This window comes from Hibiscus syriacus, unplaced genomic scaffold, assembly GCF_006381635.1.
Source record: "Hibiscus syriacus cultivar Baekdansim isolate YM2019G1 unplaced genomic scaffold, ASM638163v2 tig00110206_pilon, whole genome shotgun sequence".
NCBI lineage: Eukaryota > Viridiplantae > Streptophyta > Magnoliopsida > Malvales > Malvaceae > Hibiscus > Hibiscus syriacus.
The window spans coordinates 1,087,840-1,109,109 of record NW_024062627.1 but is presented as its reverse complement, the minus strand read 5'-3'; the positions used below and the strand labels follow the sequence as shown (position 1 = coordinate 1,109,109).

General features: G+C 34.1%; 3 protein-coding genes and 1 pseudogene across 3 annotated transcripts; all 4 read right to left on the bottom strand.

Annotated features, from left to right (window-relative positions):
• Window positions 1-1,572: 1,572 nt before the first annotated feature.
• Window positions 1,573-5,271, bottom strand: LOC120219242 (E3 ubiquitin-protein ligase DA2L-like). Its single transcript, XM_039216083.1, has 9 exons — window positions 4,999-5,271; window positions 4,713-4,764; window positions 4,591-4,636; window positions 4,412-4,493; window positions 4,161-4,305; window positions 3,966-4,056; window positions 3,658-3,674; window positions 2,668-2,825; window positions 1,573-2,220 (listed from the first exon to the last, which is right to left on the bottom strand). Exons 1-9 carry the CDS (start codon window positions 5,188-5,190, stop codon window positions 1,813-1,815), a joined length of 1,191 nt encoding a protein of 396 aa, XP_039072014.1. The 5' UTR covers window positions 5,191-5,271; the 3' UTR covers window positions 1,573-1,812.
• Window positions 5,272-8,211: 2,940 nt separating this feature from the next.
• LOC120219428 (polyadenylate-binding protein-interacting protein 9-like) lies at window positions 8,212-12,275 on the bottom strand. The gene is made up of 10 exons (XM_039216240.1): window positions 11,671-12,275; window positions 11,009-11,119; window positions 10,867-10,911; window positions 10,302-10,374; window positions 10,098-10,210; window positions 9,879-9,938; window positions 9,684-9,731; window positions 9,519-9,587; window positions 8,529-8,590; window positions 8,212-8,428 (listed from the first exon to the last, which is right to left on the bottom strand). The coding sequence occupies exons 1-10, from the start codon at window positions 11,926-11,928 to the stop codon at window positions 8,371-8,373; spliced, it is 897 nt and encodes a 298-aa protein (XP_039072171.1). The 5' UTR covers window positions 11,929-12,275; the 3' UTR covers window positions 8,212-8,370.
• Window positions 12,276-13,538: 1,263 nt separating this feature from the next.
• Window positions 13,539-17,928, bottom strand: LOC120219427 (ethylene receptor-like). The gene is made up of 7 exons (XM_039216239.1): window positions 17,844-17,928; window positions 16,543-17,493; window positions 15,344-15,712; window positions 14,993-15,259; window positions 14,768-14,895; window positions 14,461-14,658; window positions 13,539-14,076 (listed from the first exon to the last, which is right to left on the bottom strand). Exons 2-7 carry the CDS (start codon window positions 17,440-17,442, stop codon window positions 13,719-13,721), a joined length of 2,220 nt encoding a protein of 739 aa, XP_039072170.1. The 5' UTR covers window positions 17,443-17,493; window positions 17,844-17,928; the 3' UTR covers window positions 13,539-13,718.
• Window positions 17,929-19,034: 1,106 nt separating this feature from the next.
• LOC120219305 lies at window positions 19,035-21,033 on the bottom strand (annotated as a pseudogene).
• Window positions 21,034-21,270: the final 237 nt, after the last annotated feature.

The following is a 21,270-nucleotide window of genomic DNA, read 5'->3' as shown; positions in this document are numbered from 1 at the left end:
CCAAGTAAGTAATCCTTTTAATGCCTCTTGGGCTTAGTACTAATCTTTTTAAATTTGTTCAAATATCGAGTTACCACGTACATGTACTAAAAGCTAAAGCTGATTTTGTATTTGTGCAGGTTATGCCAACTGCCTTTATGTGTAAACAAGCCACAAATGGATGCTTGGTTTTAAGCAAAATCATATGTTTTCATTTGGAAATTATTGTGTTTTTTTAATTTTTGTTTCATTATATGGTTTATGTATTATATTATTAGTTTACGAAATTAAATGAGTGAATTAATGTTAAGATATACTAATTTTATTATTTGAAATTCTTTCATGACTAAATACATAAAACGATAATTAAAATACAATACCTATATTATCATATAAACTAAAATAGGTGAACAAGACCTTTAGATAAGACTTATAACATATCAAATCAATCCATTATGACAAAATCTAAGATCTGATGATCAAATCTATCTAACCTGTCAACCTACAAGTAGCCATGATAGTCCTTGTACCAGACATCATTACAAGAACCACTATAAATCTCCCTCGATCATAAAGAAAATAGTGACATTTTCTCCCCTTCTTCCTCATTTACATTGACGATCTTCCCACATTAAAATCATTGACTATAATTTTTCACTCAAATAAAAAATGATAGTTATCAACTATTAACGAAAAAAATTTCTCATCAACAGATATATACAAACATAAAGGAAGATTTATGTGTGTATATATATATATTAACGTACAACTTGTAACCTGTAGATCAAATAATAAATAAAATAACTAATAAATTTCCTTTTCTTTATTTTCCCTAATAATAAATCTTTCCTTTATGATCAATTGATTCGTATAATAGAAAGGCTATTAAAGAATGTATAAGATTTCAGTCCTTTGCATGTGGGAAAGTGAATAAATCTGAAAAACAAGTCGGTTATTCATTAACACCTGTTAAACAGGGGATAATAGCAAGAATGGCCCTTGAGTTTTAGTAAATATTTCAATTTGATCCGTACCTTTTAATGGATATATCAATTCCCACGTCATTTACCACGTTACTGTCCTATTAATCCAAGCCCATTTTATGGCCCACTTTTATATAAATACAACGGCCTTCTTTTACATCATTCCTCCAAGTCGATGGGCCACGCAGAGAAGTGTGGGTCTTTAAATTCCCAAGGATACGAGATGTTGCAAATATTAAAATTTGAATCTCAAGCCAGTTAAGTGCTCTCTCTTAAGGATGCTTGCCTAACCAAATTGAACTAAATACATGGTTCAAGATCTCACCTTCACAAAAGCTAAATAATGCTACTAAAGAAAAAAGTATATATGTTTGTCATCCAAATTCGATCGAGCGGAGGCTACATACGAGATAACATTTGGAAACCATTTCCCCCTTTAATTGTGTACAAAAGAAGACGCAACTTTAAAATAAAAGGGTTACAGATACTGAAATTCGAATCCCAAACTTGTTGAAAACCAAATGGTTGCCTAAGCTAAATGAAGCTTGTTTTCATTTGAGACATGCAATGGAAGGAAAAAATAGGAGATTCAAAACATTATGAATAGGTATGAATAGGTGAAAACAAGCGACTTCTGATTTGGTAGAATAACCTGTTTACCTTTTCAATATGTATATATGCAATTATAGTAGTGTCAGGAAGCAAAATGGATCATAACTACCTTGACCTTCTAAATCAGTTGCATCGGAGCTACTCGTGCACTTTGTTGCAGCTCGAAACTCGGCCCGTAACAGCCACTGACAGCATCATCTGTTCAAGAAAGATGACCACTGGTAGCTTGGCCATGAAACTATTGCCATGGAACTCCTGAGATCCCACCAACATCATCTGTAACATCAGAGCTTGCGTAACTAGCCCCTGCTTCAGCCACCTCCGATCCATGATCAACTCCCCATTCCCCCTCATCTCTTCCAGGTGTCATCCGATTATCAGTTGGCATGTCAATTGGTGTCTCTGCAGGAGGACAATTCTCAGCAACTTGGTCCAACCTATTATAGAATCTGCCGCTTCCGTGAAGCATATTGAATGATGGCATATTTCCGTTCTGGTCGAGAGAAGATTCTGCACCCATCTGCTGACGCTCAGCAAGGGCAGCTATTGCAGGGGCAAAACCACCAGAAGGAGATGCTGATTCCGATGATGAACTGGCCACTGTGGCCATGACTGGTGGGATATAGCGATCTCTGGTGTTGTTATCCTTAATCAATCAAAATATCGACAGTCAAACGGACCAAATTTACAAAAACAAAATCAATAAAAGTTTGTGTAATATATCATGTAAAATGGAGACTACATAAACAACAAGAAGCAAATATCGGAAAGCCTCTTCTATCTTCAATATGTTGCTCTGACTATTCATTTTTATTGAAGTATATGCATCTGACACTCGTTTCCAACACATAGATATGAGGATATGACCTCAAGGATCCTCCAAATACATGAAAAAACTTAGAAAACTTTAACATACTCATGTCAGGCACATATGTATCAGACACGCACACTCAAGTCCAAGTAACATAGCTTGAACTGTAAAAGGAAACCTTCAACGAAAAAGAATACCAACATTGACCAAACTTTGGTATAATTGACAGAAAGAGTTTTCTTACAGCAGTGAAATTCTCAAATTCTACGATCAGTTTCATACCAGAATTGACTGCCAAATTGCTTCAATGACCATTATTTCCTCAAGATCTACGTCAAACTCAGCATCCCTGCAATTCAAGCATTTGACACAAGATAGTGAAACATAATTCAATCTGATCATTTCTGAACATAAGATCAACAGTTTACAACCTTGTGTACCTGTGCAGTGGAAAAGAAAATATCATCTCAACTTTTCATTCGAAAACATAAAAAATAGAAAGTTCATCGCAATTAAAATGCACCCAACATGATATCCTCTCTATGGCATAACTCTTTCACATAAAACAGGATTGTAATTAACAAAATACAAATGGTTGGCATCATTTTCCTACACCAATGGAAGCGCTTCATGCATCTGCAGCCCAGGCTCCATTCTTTCTCATCCAAAAAGAAAAGTAGGTCCACGGCTATGCACTATAGTTAGTTTTACATATAACGGAACTTTTTGTAACCAACTAAGGACTACATCATACTCTGCACCATGCTTAGCTCTTTGTACCAGCCATCTAAGGTTGATAAGCAGCTTTTCTCCACAAAAGGAAAAGGTTCAACAAAAAATGATGCATGTAATTATGATAGATCCTCAGTAATCATAGTAAAATTAAAACTTCTTTATAGTTTTCATCCATATCTTCGTCGAACTTACTATAACAGTATATCTTCCTTTAACTCACATTTTTTCATTAAAGAAATTGTAGGTTTCCCCTTACATATTGAAATCATGTTTAATCTGGTTCACTATTTCTGTCCCCAATGATTGTAACCCTCAAACCTATACGTACAGTAACATACTCATCCAAAATCTCATCTTGTGTGCCACGCATTTAATGAAATAATTTGATCTCGAAAATACCTGTGAATGGCTAACCATTAGTCATTTGACATTTGTCCTCAACCATGAGCTAAACAACAAACAACTCTGATGCTGAACTGGTAACTACTGACAGTCATTGCAACACAACTTTCAACAAAAATTCATCTTCAAATCCACTCGTCAGTCCTACCATCCTATCTTGAAATCAAGATCGAATATCAGTGACTGCTGAGGATGGAGAACCATCTGAACGAAACACTTCTGACAAAAATATCATAAACATACTTTTTATTCTCACGGTGCCAACTTGAAATGAAAATACTAAGACCAATATTATGAAATGAGCTCCAAGATTTGAATAGAAAAATCAACACCATTACACCAATATGGACTAACAACTAGCCTATGCACATCTCTTTCTCCTAACTTATGATCATGAACTGTAAATGATATAGAGGATGACAAGCTAATTAAACGCTTCCTACCTGTTTGTCCTAGTAAGTGATGGTTGTTGAATCACCGAGGAGACCTGCAATTCCTGAGAAGAAACTATTTCCTCCTCAACAGAGGATTGAGCTTCAAATAACAAAGAAAACATATAGGATAAACTTGAAGATAGAACAATGTCAAAGGAAATGAAGAGTCAATCTATAGGATAAAATATCCCAATAGATTGATACCTTCAACTGAATCGTATTGAACTTCCCTCAGTGCAACAGTTGTCCTTGAAGAACTCAATTCTTGTCTTTTCTGCATTCTCTCTTCTTCATCCTGAAGTTCCTGCTGCCTCATTCTAATTTTTGCTTCTATAACACGATGCTCTTCCTGCAAAATTCAAAAAGCAGAAACAAATATATAATTCATTTATTACCTAAAGAAAATCATAGGATTTAAAACCCTCCATTGTTTTGGAAAGAGTGTGTGAACTTACAATTTCCTCAATCCCTCTTTCCTCCTCAGCTTTCACACCTCGATACTCCACAGCATAGTTTGGGGTTTTGCAGAAGGGACACCTCAAAATGTCAAGGAATGCAAACATTGGAATACAATTACATCGAAACTAATCAAACTTAAAAGCTCTACAGTCGATTTTATTACTTGGAAGGATACTGGGTAGGGCGGGTTGAATTTGGATTCTTCATCTGCAGAAAACACTCTAGCGGAAATAAAAACCGTCAAATTTTCATGCAACTAGCAATATCAATAAGTATTGGAAAATTCAGATAGTTTACCTGTGCAAATACTTTTCAAGCAACATCTCGATCTGTTGAGACTCGGGTAATACTAAAATGCAATGACGAAAAATCATATTGAGGTAATTACAAGGTATTACATTCAACTAAAACTAAATCTAAAAGATAACTAGACATGAAGAACATTTAACAAAGAACCAGTAACCAAGTATACAACGTAGAATTCCAAATATGCAATGATTGATAAAACGAAAGGATGAAAGAGTGTGAAATTACAACTGGAGAGTTTTAACATAAGATGAATCAAAACAAAATAAATACAAACCAAAAAGCAAATAGGGCATTCTTCAAGATCGTAACAGCATTCTTCATTGCCAGGATAACATGGAGCAAGCTTTGATTCAAGTATCAGCTTTCTTAGCTTCTTAACATCCACATCTTTATGAACATACAACCCTTGGGGGCGCATATACCTCTCATCCACCACTTGCTTTCTCCTCCCCAATGTATTACCCATAAAAAATATCTCAAAGTTATGTTATGCTCCAAAAAGTACTTTATTTCCCTCTTCTTCTCCTACTTACAGTTTGCTTGTTCTAATTCTACAAAATCAAAACCAACCAAAGTAATTATACATTTGGTTTAGATTATTTGGCTTACACATAATAACAAACACCTCTAAAACTTCAGTATGATCTAAAACCCTAATTCAAAGTTTTACAACACAAGAAGTCAAATGCACACAGGAAAAACTGAATTATAATCTAAATAGACAACCGTCAGTTTATGAAATCATCCCCCAAGCATCCTGCAAATGCAACCAAATAAAAGCTCAAAATTGAAAGTAGGAAACCCAATCAATAGTTAAAACATGCTCCCTAATTCCAAAATGTGAATTTACTAACAAAAAATTCATATATAAAATCCTAAGTTTTGGATTAGTACGAGAAATGAGGTTACTAAGTCCAATTTTCCACAGTGCATTCAATTCAGAAACATTTCTGTTCCTATAATTCAAGTATTCAATCAAGAAAATAGTTAACACTAAAAATGAGAAGGCAAACTAAAATCATTTTCGAAAAAACAATGAGATAAATTCCAATTCTAATAGAAAAACACACGAAGTTAATCTTAGAAAAAAGACCGAACGAAACAAAAGAAAACTTTAGTAAATAAAATTAATTTGAGAGATTAAGAGAAACTTACCTTGAAATTTGAAATATTTTATAACAAATGCACGGTTAAAATATGCTCCAAATCTATAAAGTCTTTGCACATTTAGAAATTAATTCTCCCACTTTTAAAAATGTAGTTTATTTAATTTTTATATTTTAAAATTTTAATATTTAACATCATATAATTTTCTTTTATAAATTTTACTTTTACTAGGAGTGAACAAAGTTTGATTCGGGTTGAAGTAATAATTTTTTTTTAATTTTAAAATGTTCAAGTGAACTTGAATTATGAGTTTAGACTTTAAATTCGATCCCGGTTTGAATTTGAAAATTTTGAATAATTGAAAATTTAACTAATTAATTTTACATTTTGTGTTTGGGTCTTTGATTTTCTTAATCTCTCCTCTATTTTTAAAGTATAATTTTAAGCCCTCAACTTTGACATTAGACTTTATTTTCTTTTGGTTATTTTCAATATACGTGGCATCTGATGATGATGCGTGATAAGATTGTCTAGGGTGCATTATGTTAAATGCATGAATATTGACTATAACATGATCAATATAGATGGAGTTAGTATTTTGGAATTTTGACATGTTTAATGATGACAATATAAGTTAGTAGGTTCATTTAGGGTCTGTTTGTTTAGCTGTAATTGGTTTTACAGAAAATGAATTACTGGAATTTGAATTACTGGAATTTGAATTACTGGAAAATGAATTACTGGAATTTGAATTCTGGAAAATGAATTACATTTCTGGAAAATGAATTACATTTCTGGAAAACATCTGGAAAACGTTTTATGATGTTTGGAAGATGTTATTTAAACATTTTTTCGATATATTTTAGTGAAATAAAATTTTATAAATTATATTAATTATTTATTAAAGTAATAGTACTATATTATATTTTAAAAATATTAATTAGTATATTTTAATCTTTACTAAAATATTATTGAAATATATAAATAATATTATTCATTATTAAATATATAAAAAATTATTATATATTATTAAAATAAAATATAATATCTTATATTTATAATATAATTGATTATTTTATATAATATTAAAAATATAAATATATTATTATAAATATTAATAAATATATTTTAAATATTTTAATAATTAATATTTGATGAAAATGATATTAAAATATTTTATTAATATTAAATTCATAAAATAAAATTATTTTGAGTATTTTTGCTTTGAAGTGAAAAGTTCGGAAAATGACTTACGGAAAATGAATCCGTAAGTCATTTTACAGAAAACACAAAGGAAATTATGTTACTAGGAAAATGAATTACATTCTGGAAAACGAATTACGTGAAACAAACACGGGAAAACGTTTTCCGGAAAACGAATTACGTGAAACAAACACGGGAAAACGTTTTCCGGAAAACGAATTACGTGAAACAAACACGAGAATTCGGGGAAAACCAATTCCGTAATTCCAATTACGGGAAACAAACAGACCCTTAGTATTCTTAACTATTAATGAATGAAACGTAACGAAGCGTGACCTGTTCCTGTGCACAGGTTCCAATGAATTGCATGTTAACTAACTAACAAGTGCGTGTCCATATTATCAGGGTCAGTCCAATGAGTTTTAATGCCTTGGGCGAGATAATAATTTTATGCCCCTATACTTGTACCGTATAATAGACAAAACATAAATAATTTTTTTAAAATAAAAATGTAATAGAAATTATAGTCAAACAATATCAATACTAATACAAACCAAAACATACAAGGCTACATAAATGAGTTTAATGATGCCTTCGTGTATTTTTTGAAACAAAAACTCTATTATTTTACGATAATCAAGACTTTATAAAAATTAAATTTCGATGCTTAAAATTGCTAATTCGTTCAATTTATCTTGAGTCATCGTGCTTCGAAGATAGGATTTCAAGAATTAATTTTTGGATCTTCCAAGGGAGAATTAATTTTTTTTGGATCTTCGTCGCCTACCTTAAACCTTCCATCGACCGATCAGGTGTTTTGGGCTAATTTTTTTGAGCCAAATATATATATATACACTATAAGCACTAGAAAACTGATGCCCCTCAAACATGTTGCCCTGGGCTAAGACCCATCAGGCACATGTATTGGGTCGGGCCTGCATATTATTTTTTGCAAGTTTTCAGAAAAATTGACGATCTCTTCTCTTGTAGGAGAGAATCGATCTCTTTGCATTTATAGCTGAGTAGATTCTTGAGAGTACACTGAAAAAATTTGGATACAATCCCTCAAATCGGGTCGGGTCTAAAAATAAGGCTACCTACTCGGGTCGGATCTTAAAATGCTTAGTTGATCAGTCATCAGATAATGCAAGAAAACTCAAGAAGGCAGGAAATGATCTAAAAAGAAAGAAAAAAATATATATTTCCCTCAAAGTCGCTTCAATCCAAAGCATGTTCAAAGATGAAATTAAATATTGCAACAGATAAAAAGTTTCAACATCCCTTCAACACAACAAAGTTTCTCACCGTTTGGAAGTCACCAGGCTCGCTTAATCAGTTAATGCAATGTCGGACACATAACTTGCGGCCTCACCGGTGTCTTTGAAGGACTTACCCTGAAAGTTCAGAATTCAAACGCAGTAGGGTTAAGCTTTTAATCGACGACAATCATGGAATCGAAAGAAACAATTTGGGGGGGATAATTCTGGGACACACCTGATAGGCTGAGTTCCTAGCACCATCCCACTACAATTCAGTGCAAGTATGGCACTTTCCGCCTGTCGATAAAATGGAAGAAAATTATCAGTCCGATTCAAGGTACAAAACATCATGCAGGACATATTATTAATTCGGAAACAAGTATTTTCATTAGCTGTCACTAAATCTTATTGCATATTATATATGTAACAGTGCAAGTAGAACGGCGTTGTGCTTTCTGCCGGCAATGATTCGTGCATGTACAACTGATTAAAAGCAAAAGTAGATGGATAGTTACTTATCGTAGTTAAAAACGAGCTGCAATAAGGAAAAAGAAAGTTACATGGTAAACAAACAATCAAACGAATAGGCATTTACGGTAACGATATGCAATATTTTAATGAACTATGGATGAAGTCAATCTACTCACATACATCCTTTGTAAGCAAAAAGAACGAAAATACTTTGTCTAATTATCGACGACGGCATAAAATCAATAAGAAAATCAAAGAAGATAGAAACCCTTTCCTCAATTTAGCTGGTCCATGGACAAGTCAAAGAGGTTCAAGAAAGAAAGAAAACATTGATAGAACAAACATACAATCAACTGTCTCGCAATTACGGAGTTAAAAACTGGGATCGAGATTACGTGGAAAGGCTGAATTATAAAGGCTGCGAACTCAGTCGTATGGTTGGGACAAGGATTCAATACCAAATATAAAGAAACATAAAAGTAGTTAATGGAAAAAACATGCTTATACATGTCAATGGCTGTAATAGATCAATATATATAGAAAACTTGTTCTAAGAAGAGCTCATGTTTTGATGTAGACTTCACTTAATCATTTGCACAAACGGTTTACAAAGAGTCGACCGTGACATATTAAAAATAATTTTACCGACATAAAATATACCAAACCAAAGCCAGAAACATAGTTTTTAAATCATCATAAATATAGTTTCAACCCCAAATCTATTTCGAGATGAATCCCATAAACATGAACTCACCATGGCAAATTCGACAAAAGCTATACGAGTTGAATGGACTTGATCCCCTAAAAGCCTCAAGCGAGTGACCTGAGAATTAAATAAAATGATGTCAGCCTTCACGATAAGTCCCTCTACCTTTAATATTCTTTCTGAAAAGGTGTGAAGTTTTGGTAGTTTACTAACCTCACCACAGGTTGATTCGAAGAAATTCTTCACTTCAGCTTGAGAAACCTTCAGTCGAAACAAAAATGTCGATCAGATTAGATCAATGAAGTTACATTAATAATATAGATACGAGAGGAAGAGATGATAACCGAATACTTCAGTGAAAAATGTCCGGAACTCAAACATTCATGCGAGTAAACATGAGGGAGTTACCTTCTTGTCAATATTTGTACAATAAACTGTCCTGGTACACATTTCCCTTTCATCTTCTGACTGCAATTGGAGTTATTTTCCGTGTCAACAATGAGACTCAGAGCAAAAATATAGAGAAAAAACCCAAAAGCTATTTAGTAATGGTGAAACGGTATTGGATAAAATGACACCTTATGCAAAACCAAAACAACTAACAGCCAGAAAGTTATTCATTCATACCCTAGGGAGAAATGTAGGGTTCACAGGAAGGATAGCAGTTTTTGATGGCAAGACCCTAATGGGATAAAACCCGAGCATTGTCCCATCAATGTTCAAAGCAGCTCTTGCACCATCTGTGAAAACAAAGTTCATAAAAAATGTGGATAAATGCACATCAATTTTATAAAAGAAAAGTTTTAAGTTCAGTCCATAGAAGCTGCTTGCCTTCATTCGCAAATTCCACAAATGCAAAGCGAAGAACTGAATGCGGATCACCACAAACTCGGCAATCAACAACCTTCAATAATAAATTCCCAAACCACTTGAGAAATGTCTTATATATAGTAAGTTGTCACATAAGCTATCATATTTACAGTAATAACATCGCACTTTTAAACTCAAGCAAAGAAGAGATACCAACCAAAATATGAATAAAACCATGATTGAAAAAGAGGAAAAAAAATGGAAAACTCAAGTCTTGTGCATACCGCAGCAATAGAAAGAGAGAGAGCTCTATAGACAGACATGATAAAGCTTTAACGAATGAAGTTTTGCTACGATCCAGCTCAGTTGGTAGAGCACAAGGTTCTTAACCTTGAGGTCGTGGGATCGAGTCCCATGGAGGGCGTTTCATAATTCGGAGGTTTCCTACGGAAGCTGCTCTCAACCTAGTGTTGGGGGCAGCCTACTTTCTTACCTCCCCTTACCCCATTACATATGAGAACAAGGGACAACCATTTTTTTTAAGTGAAATTAAAAGAAAAACTTTAAAGGCATCATTATAACTTACTTGTCCACAATTACTAAATAAGCCAGCAAGTTGCTCTTCAGTAATCTAACACAAAGAAGGAAATGAATTTCACAAGAGCTATCCAAATCAGAATGAAACAACAAAACGAAAATCACTATACCGTATTGTTGTTTAAACTTACAGTCAGATCAATATCAGAAACATATACTGTTCGCCTGATGCCATCATCTCTTTGAGCTTGAAAAGCTCTACCATTAAGCCTTCTTCTACCCTGGTTGAAGTTACTTTTACCCTGAAAAACACAACTATAATCATTTACCAAATGTAACCAATGTAAAACTATAAACAAATATAAGACTGTCCCGTGTCGAAATCCGGATATTCAGCATAATACCACATATGATGACAAGTAGAGGGAGCAACCAAGTCCAAATGCATCCAAGTTCCAACAAGTCAATCAAATTAATGATTAGACAATAAAAGCACTTATAATCATATATTCCAGTAAATCATAAAGTTTATCAATCAAAAGGGGAAGAAATATCAGAAACCAATTCAAAATGCAGATTTGAATAAGCATATAAACAGGAATCAAACTGCCAATTTAACCATTAGGATTACAAAACAAATAGTAAAACCCCAATTTAGCTAAGCAATCAAAGTCATATCTATCAATAATCCCAAACCCTCAAATAAAAAACAGTTTCCCACAAGAGATAAACAAACAAAAATGAAAAACAAAACAAAAAAACTAATAATTTGAAAACACTCATCATCCAAAACAAAAAAGAAGTAAGCAATAATGCCATTAGAAAATGTAAGTGATCAGTGGAAAGAAATTACCCTTTTGTTGGAGAAATTCTCATCCCCAGCTGATTGATTGTTAACTGGAATCTGATCCAAATCATCTGTTTTTTGGGTCTGATCATGATAATAAGATGATGGGAAAAATTCTTTGGCCAAAGGATTCAACTTTGTGAACATATCAACAAGGTTTTGCACATTGAATTCCTTTGATTCCGATTTGGCTGTTTCCACGACCAAATCGTTGTTTTTAACAGCATCCACTGCTTCACCTGAATTGTCAACAACGGCAGCCATTGGAGAAAAACCCAAAACCCACCAAGAAATTCTCTTTTTCTTAGCAAAAAGAATACAAATAATCAGAAGAAATGGGAATTTTGCCCTTGTGAATTTATTCTTTTCGTTTCATCTTTCTTACTAGAGAGGAAGAAAGTTGAGAACAAAAACTTTGTTTTCTTATGATTATTTGGAACAAACAAAACTCTAGAAATGGAAGTGAAATCAAAGTGCAGAATGGTTTCCTTTTTTGCTCTTTTTCGATGTGTTTAAATTAAATGGATAAATATCTCAAATTAAATAAAAGGAATTCAGGGTTTTGAAGGAACTGGAATGAGCATAAAAAAAAGAGAGAATCATGGGGGAGAATAACAGCCTTTTTGGGCTTTTTTTCTTTCTTTATTTTAATTTAAAAAAATAGTGACAGTAATCAGGGGTTAATATCTGGATATTCTTATGAGTTATGACATCAATAAATCAATTAACAATACTAACCTAATTACTTAAATATCAAAGTTGTTGATAAATGATAAATTCAATTATTTTGTTTATGTGAAATAAACAAATTATATATTTTATTATTCGTTCTTGTATTTTAGTGTTGGGTGTTATATATTGAGAAGTCAATTATGGTGGGTTTGACATTTTAGTTATTTTTTAATCGGTCTGCCACCAATTAGTTGATTCAAGTAATAAATAATTTAGTATCGTTTAAATAGATATTGAATTTGAGATTTTATACATGTAAAATGTCTTTGGTGAAAGACCCACTCATCAAAATTAAATGTACAAAATGAGTCGATTCAGATTAATCAAGATAAAACCTTAAAAAATCGAGAGGATAACTAAAAAAATAATTTGATTTTCATAATAATTTAATTAAAAACTAGTCGGAAAATTTGTTCTATCTTTTCTTAGAACAATAAAGGAAGAATAATTAAATTACTTTAAAATATCCAAAAAGTTTATGCATTTATCTTATTGGAATATTAGATAGGTATACTAATAATAATAGCTGATCGCTAATTTTGTTGAAAAAATAAAATATTACTATTCATAAAGGAGGTTATACTTTCAAAACTAAATTACATATATAACCATTTAATTATAAATTTTTATTTTATTAATTATGTTATTTGATTATTTAAATAATATCAATCGAATTATTTATCGTTAATATTTAATAAAAAACTGATGGAATAATTAATTATTGATATATTTATCATGATTATCAATTATACGAGTCACATCATCAGATTAAATAATTAAATTCATCATATTAAATCTATTAAAAATTATTATAATAAATTAGAATTAAATTGATAAATATTTAAAAGTAAAGATTAAATATATAATTATATAAAATTAAAAATAATCAATGATCAAATCAAAATCACCCATAGTTAAATGACCCTACTTTCAACTATTCAAGCTTTCCCATATTCATCTTACAGAATTTAAAAATTATTATTTGGCAAGATTTTTTTATTTTACAATACTAAAAAATAATTATTTACTATAAAAATGATAGATTCTTTTAATTCCATGAACACGTCAAAATATCTCGAAATTTTAATAGGAAATGAACTTGACCTTCTTAATACCTGTTTCTGGATCAGACGGGTACGAAACAGCAACCTATTTGCAGAACTTTTCGTATAAATATGTTCTGTTACATTCATTCAATAATGTGTCTGAATCTCTGCGAAACCGTAGCGCTCTGAATTTTGTGGTATGTACATGGATTACACCATAAGCTTCCTCGTTTTTCCAGCGATCGCATACTCAGTTTCCGGATACTCTTCAAGGTTTTATATCCCCTCGAAAAGAACTCGGTGCTCCAGAAGATCTGATAGAACACTTTTCATTTTATCAAGTGAAACGGGTTTCACTATAAGACCATCCATGCCGATCCTCATGCAGTTCTCCTTTGTCAACTTGTCCGTATTTCCGATGAGCGTCACTATTAACGGCCTTTCATTGCGTTTTGCGAATTTCTCGTGTATTCTGCTGGTGATTCTGTGACTATCTGTACCGGGAACATTAATGTCCATGAAAACAACCTTGTGCTCATGAGAAACCAACTGCAAGCACTCATCACTCGAGCCAACCGTTGTCACATCACACCCTAAATGCATAAGAAGCTCCTTGGTTACCGTCCTGCTAACCCTGCATTACCCCATAAAAGATTTCAATGTTCTTTCACATTAAAAGGGAAACCCGGAAAAAGAGTTACTTGCCAATCGCCGAACTACGTTATGCAAGTGTTCATAAAACCAGATCGAACAATATTACAGGAAAAATAAAAAATCTTCACCGATTTTAATCACAAACTAGACATTCATGATATACTGGCCGGATAATTTCATACGTTTTCCAGCTTGTTCTCACGCAAAGACAATATCACATTAAAAGGAAAACCCGAAAAAAGAGTTACTTGCCAACAGCCTAACTACATGATGCAAGTGTTCATAGAACTCGTTACTCAAAATATGGTTTAGGAAATAAATAAATTAATCAAATGAGGATCAAAATGAACGTGATAGAACTGACCCGTTCTCATCCATAACCAGAACTTTAAGCCCCGGAAAAGCTGTATGCCCGTGATTTGTTGGCATCTTAGGCATGTATGGAAGTTTATATTCGTTCACACGTTCCGGGATCCCAAGTTTTACAATGAAGATAGCAGTACATCCCTTACCAAGACCTTCGCTCTCGATCCAAATATGTCCCTCCATCAGATTTACAAACCTGATTATATCATTACAAAAATGTAGAGAATCAGAGATGGCTAAAAGTTCAAAACACCTACATGTTAAAACCGGTATATTCGTTTAGTTAAAAGGGGAAAAAAACGTACCTCTTACTAATAGCAAGGCCTAGTCCGCTACCACCTGAATTTCGTGTTGCTGTTGATTGATTTTGTGCAAATTTGGTAAACAAGTTGGGAATGTCTTGGGGGCTAACCCCACAACCTGAATCTTTAACCTACACCAGAAACAAAGACGGAAACACATCATCAACCTCTAACTTACAGTGATAGCAGCCTAAGGCAGATTATTACAACAGACAATGACAGTCCAACCTGTACTCGCAAATAAAAGTGATTATCACTTGGCACCGGGAGAAATTCTGGGGCTCGAGAATCTCTCAGTGTTTCTGGCTTTGCAACAAAAGCAGTGATTGTTATGCTGCCCTCCTTTGAAAATTTCACAGCATTACCAACAACGTTCAAAATTGTTTGCATCAAGCGCTTCTCATCACCAACGGCATATTCCGGCAAGTCCGGAGCCAAACTTAATGAAACATGAAGCTTTTTAACAGATGCAATCGGCTTGATCAACTTTAGGACCTATGATGAAATGAATGCACATTGTTAGAATGAAAAACACCCATCGGTACTTTTCCAAAAGCAACAAAAGAAATGAAATTCTACCTCTCTGAATACAGTGTAAATATTAAAAGTTCCAAGGTCTAGTTGAAGACTACCATCTTCAAGCCTCGAAAGATCCAGCACATCATTTATTAGAGTTGCAAGAAGGTTACTACTCTTGAGAATAGTTTCAACCATCAGACGCTGTTCGGGTGTCAGCTCGGTTTCCTGCAGCAACGAAGATAAAGTGATAATTGCATGCATTGGGGTTCTCATCTCATGATTCATAACAGCCAAGAAGTCGTTTCGAGCACGGATTGCTGTCTCAGCTTCTCTTCTGGCCAGATCAAGAGCTACATTCTGCTCCATAAGAAGATTCCTTGCCCTCATCGACTCTTCTAAGATTGCAGCGTGTGAAAGAGCAACTGCCACCTGAGTTCATTACAAAGATTTGCCAATAATTTGCTTTAAGCAGCATTGATATCCGCCACAAAAGCAGAAATCCAGGAGGGATGAAGTTATCTACAGCAAGTAGATATGAGAGAACAACAGAGGGCAGCAACAAGAGATAGGAGAGAATGGAGGGAGCTCGCAAACGGAGAAAATATGCAGCAAGAGTCCCGATTTTGAATTATAAAACTAAATCTAAAATCTGATATCACAATAATGTAAGTATTTATTATTGCAGCATATGTTACTCAAACTTGGTTGTGAGTATTAAATACGAGTATCTGATTAACACGAAATTTGAAAAAAAAAATCCAAGTTTTTCCACGTCTTTGGAGGGTCATTCAATAAACACATGTTTGACTATTGATCGGACATGATTACTTCATAAAAAAAAGAGTTAAAGCTCTCCAACTTCCAAAAATAACTTGATCGACGGTGTCAAAATATTGAAGAATTAATAGCAAATTATTGATATTCGCCTAACAAAAAAAAAGTTTTGTCAACTACAAAACGTCAAATCAATTACTATAGGTAATAGGCCGTCGAAATATGTATTTATATATAGAAACTAATCAAGTAGGTATTTATCAATACTTCAAATCAATTACTATAGGTCATTGAAATATGTATTTATATATAGAAATGGGGTCGTAATACTATTATTGGACATGCACAAACAATGTAAGTACTAAGAAACATAAAATACTAGAAATGTTTACCGGAAAATTAAGTATTTAGAAACATAAAAGATTGGAAAGGGTGGTAGGAAATAATTAACACACGGTTAAGAAGCAAAACACGACAATTTATACCTGATCAGTAACTGCTTCAACGAGCTCCAACTCGTGAACATGCCATTGCCTTGCACTATCTGAAGGGAGCATCAAAACCATCAAAGCATATCTTTTCGTTGAAAGTTCAGGCCAATCATTAATATGAAAATTCGAGAGATGCAGGAGTGGGACACGAACAGCAACGACCTCTCCAGGCAGGTACTTCCCTGCAGGCCGTAGTCTTGCCACTGGACAATTAGGGGAGATTTTTACGGCATGATTGGTACTAAAAACTTGATTGATCACAGGATGATGGATCGGAACAGTATAACCAACTGGATTCTGTTGACGAAGGGTGTAGGAAAGTTGCAGCTCTAACCCGGTGCGTGTTGGCATCCACAAGGCACATTCTTCCAATGACAAAGTTCGACCCAATTCAATAAGTGTAGTTCTTAGTATTGTATGTCTATCCAAAGTACTTCGGATTTCATGAGTAAGCATCCGTACATGTCGACCTGTTTCTTCTTGTGTACGAATCAAACCCATTTCTCTATCAAGCTCAGCAGCCTTATTCTTTAAAAACAATTCTCGTGTTTTTACACTCAATAGATCAGGAATAATATGTACAAGCATCAAGGCAGTTACGCAAGACACCAGAGCTGTCAAAACCTTTGCAATGGTCATTACTGACGCCACGGTTCTTGTGTGCGGCGTAAAAGTCCACAAGTTAATAAGATGAGTTGCACCACAAAGTACTATGAAGGCACCAAACTGCACGAGGACCCATCTATAAGGAAACACCGAAGATTTCTTAACGAAGTATATGAGCTCTAAGGGGATCGAGAAATACGCAAGTGCAATGAAGAAATCAGAAATATATTGATATTTCATCAACAGGTCATCCGGAGGCCATTGCGGCTCAATACAGTTGCACTCCATCCGACTGAAACACCTAAGCTCTTGCTTCTTCTTCAGTTCTTCTTCACATACCTGAAGGGGAACGCAGTAGATTATAAACATTTCAAAAATCCGCTCGGTTAAAACATTGATTAATTAACGCTAATGATAATATTTCTTAGATTCAATCATAAGCACATCGAATGCAACAAGATAAAAATTAAAACTATATACTATTTTTAGTATCGTTCGCATCCATAAGATGATATAATCCCACCCACTTACTTCCTTACCAAACAAATCCTAAGCATAAACAAGAAAGAAAGTGAAATTAAGCAAAATAGTCAAAGTTTGAGTTGAGCAAGAACGTAGCTTAATCCTGAGAAATCAGATGGAGAAGAAATGCCGGAAAACAGCAAAAAAATTAAATAAAAAGAAATTACCCAAACAAACCAATCAAGCTAGCAAAATTCTAGCTGGATCATCAAAATGAATTTCACAAACAAGCTTCCCACAGCACAAAGATAAGATGTCCAGAATAATTAGAATTAAAAAAACAAAGGAGCTAGAAAATCAAGGAACAGGAAAACAAATTTAAAAGAAAATTTTAAGAGCAAATTACCTAGTTGCAGTTTAATTGCAAAGCATTCCCTTTCAGGCAACCTTTGACGATCTGTGTTCTTTTAAGAGAGGGTTATTTTCCCCCTTCAATATAGGGAATGGAAAGTAGGCACCAGAAACAAATATGCGGCTTATGATGCTCTTACTGATCTGTGACTTTTAGTAACAGACGGTTTAATCAAGGCCGTTGTAGGTTATTAGTATTTAATCCGATGGAGATGGGATTCTCCCCGAGCCACAAAGTGAGGTGTAGAGTAAGTTGATCGTCACATAAGCGTAGCTTTATCAATCATGGCTAGAGCATGGATGACAGCTTGTATTTAAGACAAACCTGATAATTAGGTGGGAAAGGGGAAAAAGAAAAAAAAATTCTAATAAATGTAAATTACAAACTTAATTTTTATAATGTAATTTGAATTTTTTTAATTCATTTATTTATTTAAATTTAAAATTTCTGTCACAAATTATATAATAACTGTTAAATTTATTTAGTTATATTGTATAATTAGTCTCCATATTATCGTTTAGTGCTTATCGATTATTATTCTCTCAAAATCTGACTTATCATAAACTCAATTTTTGAAGAAACCCCCGACCTATAAGGTTAGGTTAAATCGAACTAGATCCATATTTATCTCGACAATAAGATCTATTTACCGTTTGTACAATTGATTAGTTATACACGAAAATATAAACCTTAAATAAATCTAAAATAGAAAGAATATGTGTGTATATAATGTATACTCCTTTATAGATGTGTTCAAGCAAAACCAAAACTCTCTATACCTATAAATTGTTTAAGGAAAAGAATATGTATGTATATATATACTGAAGGCAATGATAGCCAATAATAATCATTAAAAAAGCTTAAACACATTGAACCAGAAACATAGTTTCCACATAAGAAGGCAGTCCGTTTTGAAACCAAGTGGAACTAACCAATATATCATCATCAATTTTTCATGCCACAACTGCCATTGCAGATGCTAAACACTTTTGAGCCAATGTATCATCTATAACCTGGGCGCCACTCGAGGCTGCTCGCAATCCCAGTCCGTCACGATATGTTTCCGTGTGATCTCACCGAGAGAACGACAGCCGCTCAGTGCTATTGTTAGTTCGAACTCTTGGCGCAACGTCGAAAGTACTTTCCTGACACCAGCTTCCCCCTCGGCGGCCAACGAAAAGACCACTGGTCGTCGGATCTGAGATTAACACCATTTACAACATGAGGTTGAAGTGAACACTATTGCCTGTAATGTGTGTAATACGCCTTTCCATGAGGAAGGAATGTACTTACAAATATGCTGGCTCCCAATGCTAACGCTTTGAAAACATCGGTTCCACGCCTCACCCCACCATCCAAGAAGACGGGTACTCACCCTTGTGTCAAACATATTGTTTACGAATCTTCGTTTGACGGTGAAAAAAAATAAGTACGGATGAGTCGGCTTACCTCTCCCAGGGCCATGATAGTTGGCCGGAATGTAATTGAGCTGGCAAACTCCGTGGTTGGAGACAATGATACCAGCTGCTCCAGCCTCTATAGCAATCCTTGCTGAGAGAGAAGCATATATATATATATATAGTTAAAAAATCAGTATAAGTCCAAACAATGAGCAACATAGCAAGGGAGTTCAATTTTTCTTACTATCTTCAGCAGCACAAGAATTGGTAATTTGGTAATTGTTTGAATCCATTTTACATCCTGTACATAAGCCAACATAGTTCATTAAAGCACTGTTAGTGCCAAGGAGGTGAATGTTTTTCTTGTCTACATTTGCCTGAAGTTTAACATTAATAAATTATACAAAATATTACTCGGATTTAAATGTTTCAGATACGAGTATTTGTCATCCATATGCATATGCATACCTTCGGGCTAAGGGCACAATCGATTTGTCCTGCAACATACGAAGAAAGTCCAGAGTCATTGGTCTGCATGTCAAGAAAAAAGAAAGAATAATCAGAGGAAATATGAGCTCATTGCTTGAATTGAAAGATTAAATGGTTCTTTATTAGGTTGATAACAGTACAGTTAAAGGGATTACTCACTTTATCCATCTTGCCAAGGTCCAAACCTTCAAAGTTCTTCAATGTCAAAAATGGTGGTATAGTAAACCTATAAGAGAATATCGAAACAGAAGGAATGTCTAAGTTGGCTTTCACAAACAGAGACTCGAACACCTAATGGCTAAGTTGAACTAATTGTGACAAGAGGTGTTGCATAAAGAATGTTCCTACCGGTTCTTGATGTCGGCTTCTCTCCACCCGAGCCTTGGAGTATCGACTGTAAGAGCGATGGCCTTGAAACCAGCCCTTTCGGCTCTTCTCATCAGCTGTGCAACTACATTCCTGTCCCTATATACCTGAAGAAAAGGCATTGGAGATCATTCATTACATAAAGCCTAGTAACTTATCCCGATACGGATTGGATATCGATTCGTTTTTATACTTGCATAGAGCTGGAAAAACCTTATGCCGGGTCCGGTCGAAGCAAACTCCTCGACGCTAGAAGTGGCCCAAGACGATAACGTTCGAGACAATCAGCAACGGCAAACAAGTTACAAATGAAGTAGATTATATAAATGTAAGTAGATTTGTGTAGGAAGGCAAACCATAATTGTTCCAGCTGCTGATGCAGCCCTTGTAGTTGCATACTCCCCTGTTAGAAACATGTACAGATAGGCATCGATATCTTGAAGCCCAAAACAGTGGTCATCATGTATATCTTGCTTACATCGATAAGAATATGAGGACGAAACCTATGCATTTACATTAATAAAGTGTTCAAAAAACCGAAAACACAACCGCAACCATAATTTAAATCCTGGGTTTGAACATAAACGGAGAACAGATGGGAGAGTTAGCTTACAGGATCCTGGAGAATGCGTTTCGGTTCTCCTGCAGAGTCCATTGGTCTTCAGCACCGGATGCGTAGTAATCATACACCATCTTTGGCAATTTTTGCTTTGCAGTTGCTTCATACTCACTCACATTGGTTACCTCCATTCTTTGTGTTATCAAGTTTCAATCTTTTCCCTGTTCAAATTAGTTCTCAATGTTTATAAAATAATTATTTTGATTTTTATTCTTTTATTTTAGAGTATTTTGGCCTCTAAGGTTTCATTTTAGAGCAAAAAGGCCCCCAATATTTGATCAAATAGTCACTTCTGTCCTTATTTTTTTAGTATTTTGATTCTCATTATTTCATTTTAAGGTAAAAAAAGTCTCATATTTCGGAGCATT

Excerpts from the sequence above, each read along its gene's own strand:
- LOC120219242 (XM_039216083.1), bottom strand. The coding sequence starts at position 5,190 with ATGGGTAATACATTGGGGAGGAGAAAGCAAGTGGTGGATGAGAGGTAT. Across the intron at positions 4,765-4,998 it reads AATGCCCTATTTGCTTTTTG|TATTACCCGAGTCTCAACAG; the intron begins GTTTGTATTTAT and ends ATTGCATTTTAG. Across the intron at positions 4,637-4,712 it reads CTTGAAAAGTATTTGCACAG|AGTGTTTTCTGCAGATGAAG; the intron begins GTAAACTATCTG and ends TATTTCCGCTAG.
- LOC120219428 (XM_039216240.1), bottom strand. The coding sequence starts at position 11,928 with ATGGCTGCCGTTGTTGACAATTCAGGTGAAGCAGTGGATGCTGTTAAA. Across the intron at positions 10,912-11,008 it reads TTTCTGATATTGATCTGACT|ATTACTGAAGAGCAACTTGC; the intron begins GTAAGTTTAAAC and ends TCTTTGTGTTAG. Across the intron at positions 9,939-10,097 it reads ACCCTACATTTCTCCCTAGG|TCAGAAGATGAAAGGGAAAT; the intron begins GTATGAATGAAT and ends CTCCAATTGCAG.
- LOC120219427 (XM_039216239.1), bottom strand. The coding sequence starts at position 17,442 with ATGGAGTGCAACTGTATTGAGCCGCAATGGCCTCCGGATGACCTGTTG. Across the intron at positions 15,713-16,542 it reads TTGAAGCAGTTACTGATCAG|GTGGCAGTTGCTCTTTCACA; the intron begins GTATAAATTGTC and ends TAATGAACTCAG. Across the intron at positions 15,260-15,343 it reads TTTACACTGTATTCAGAGAG|GTCCTAAAGTTGATCAAGCC; the intron begins GTAGAATTTCAT and ends ATTTCATCATAG.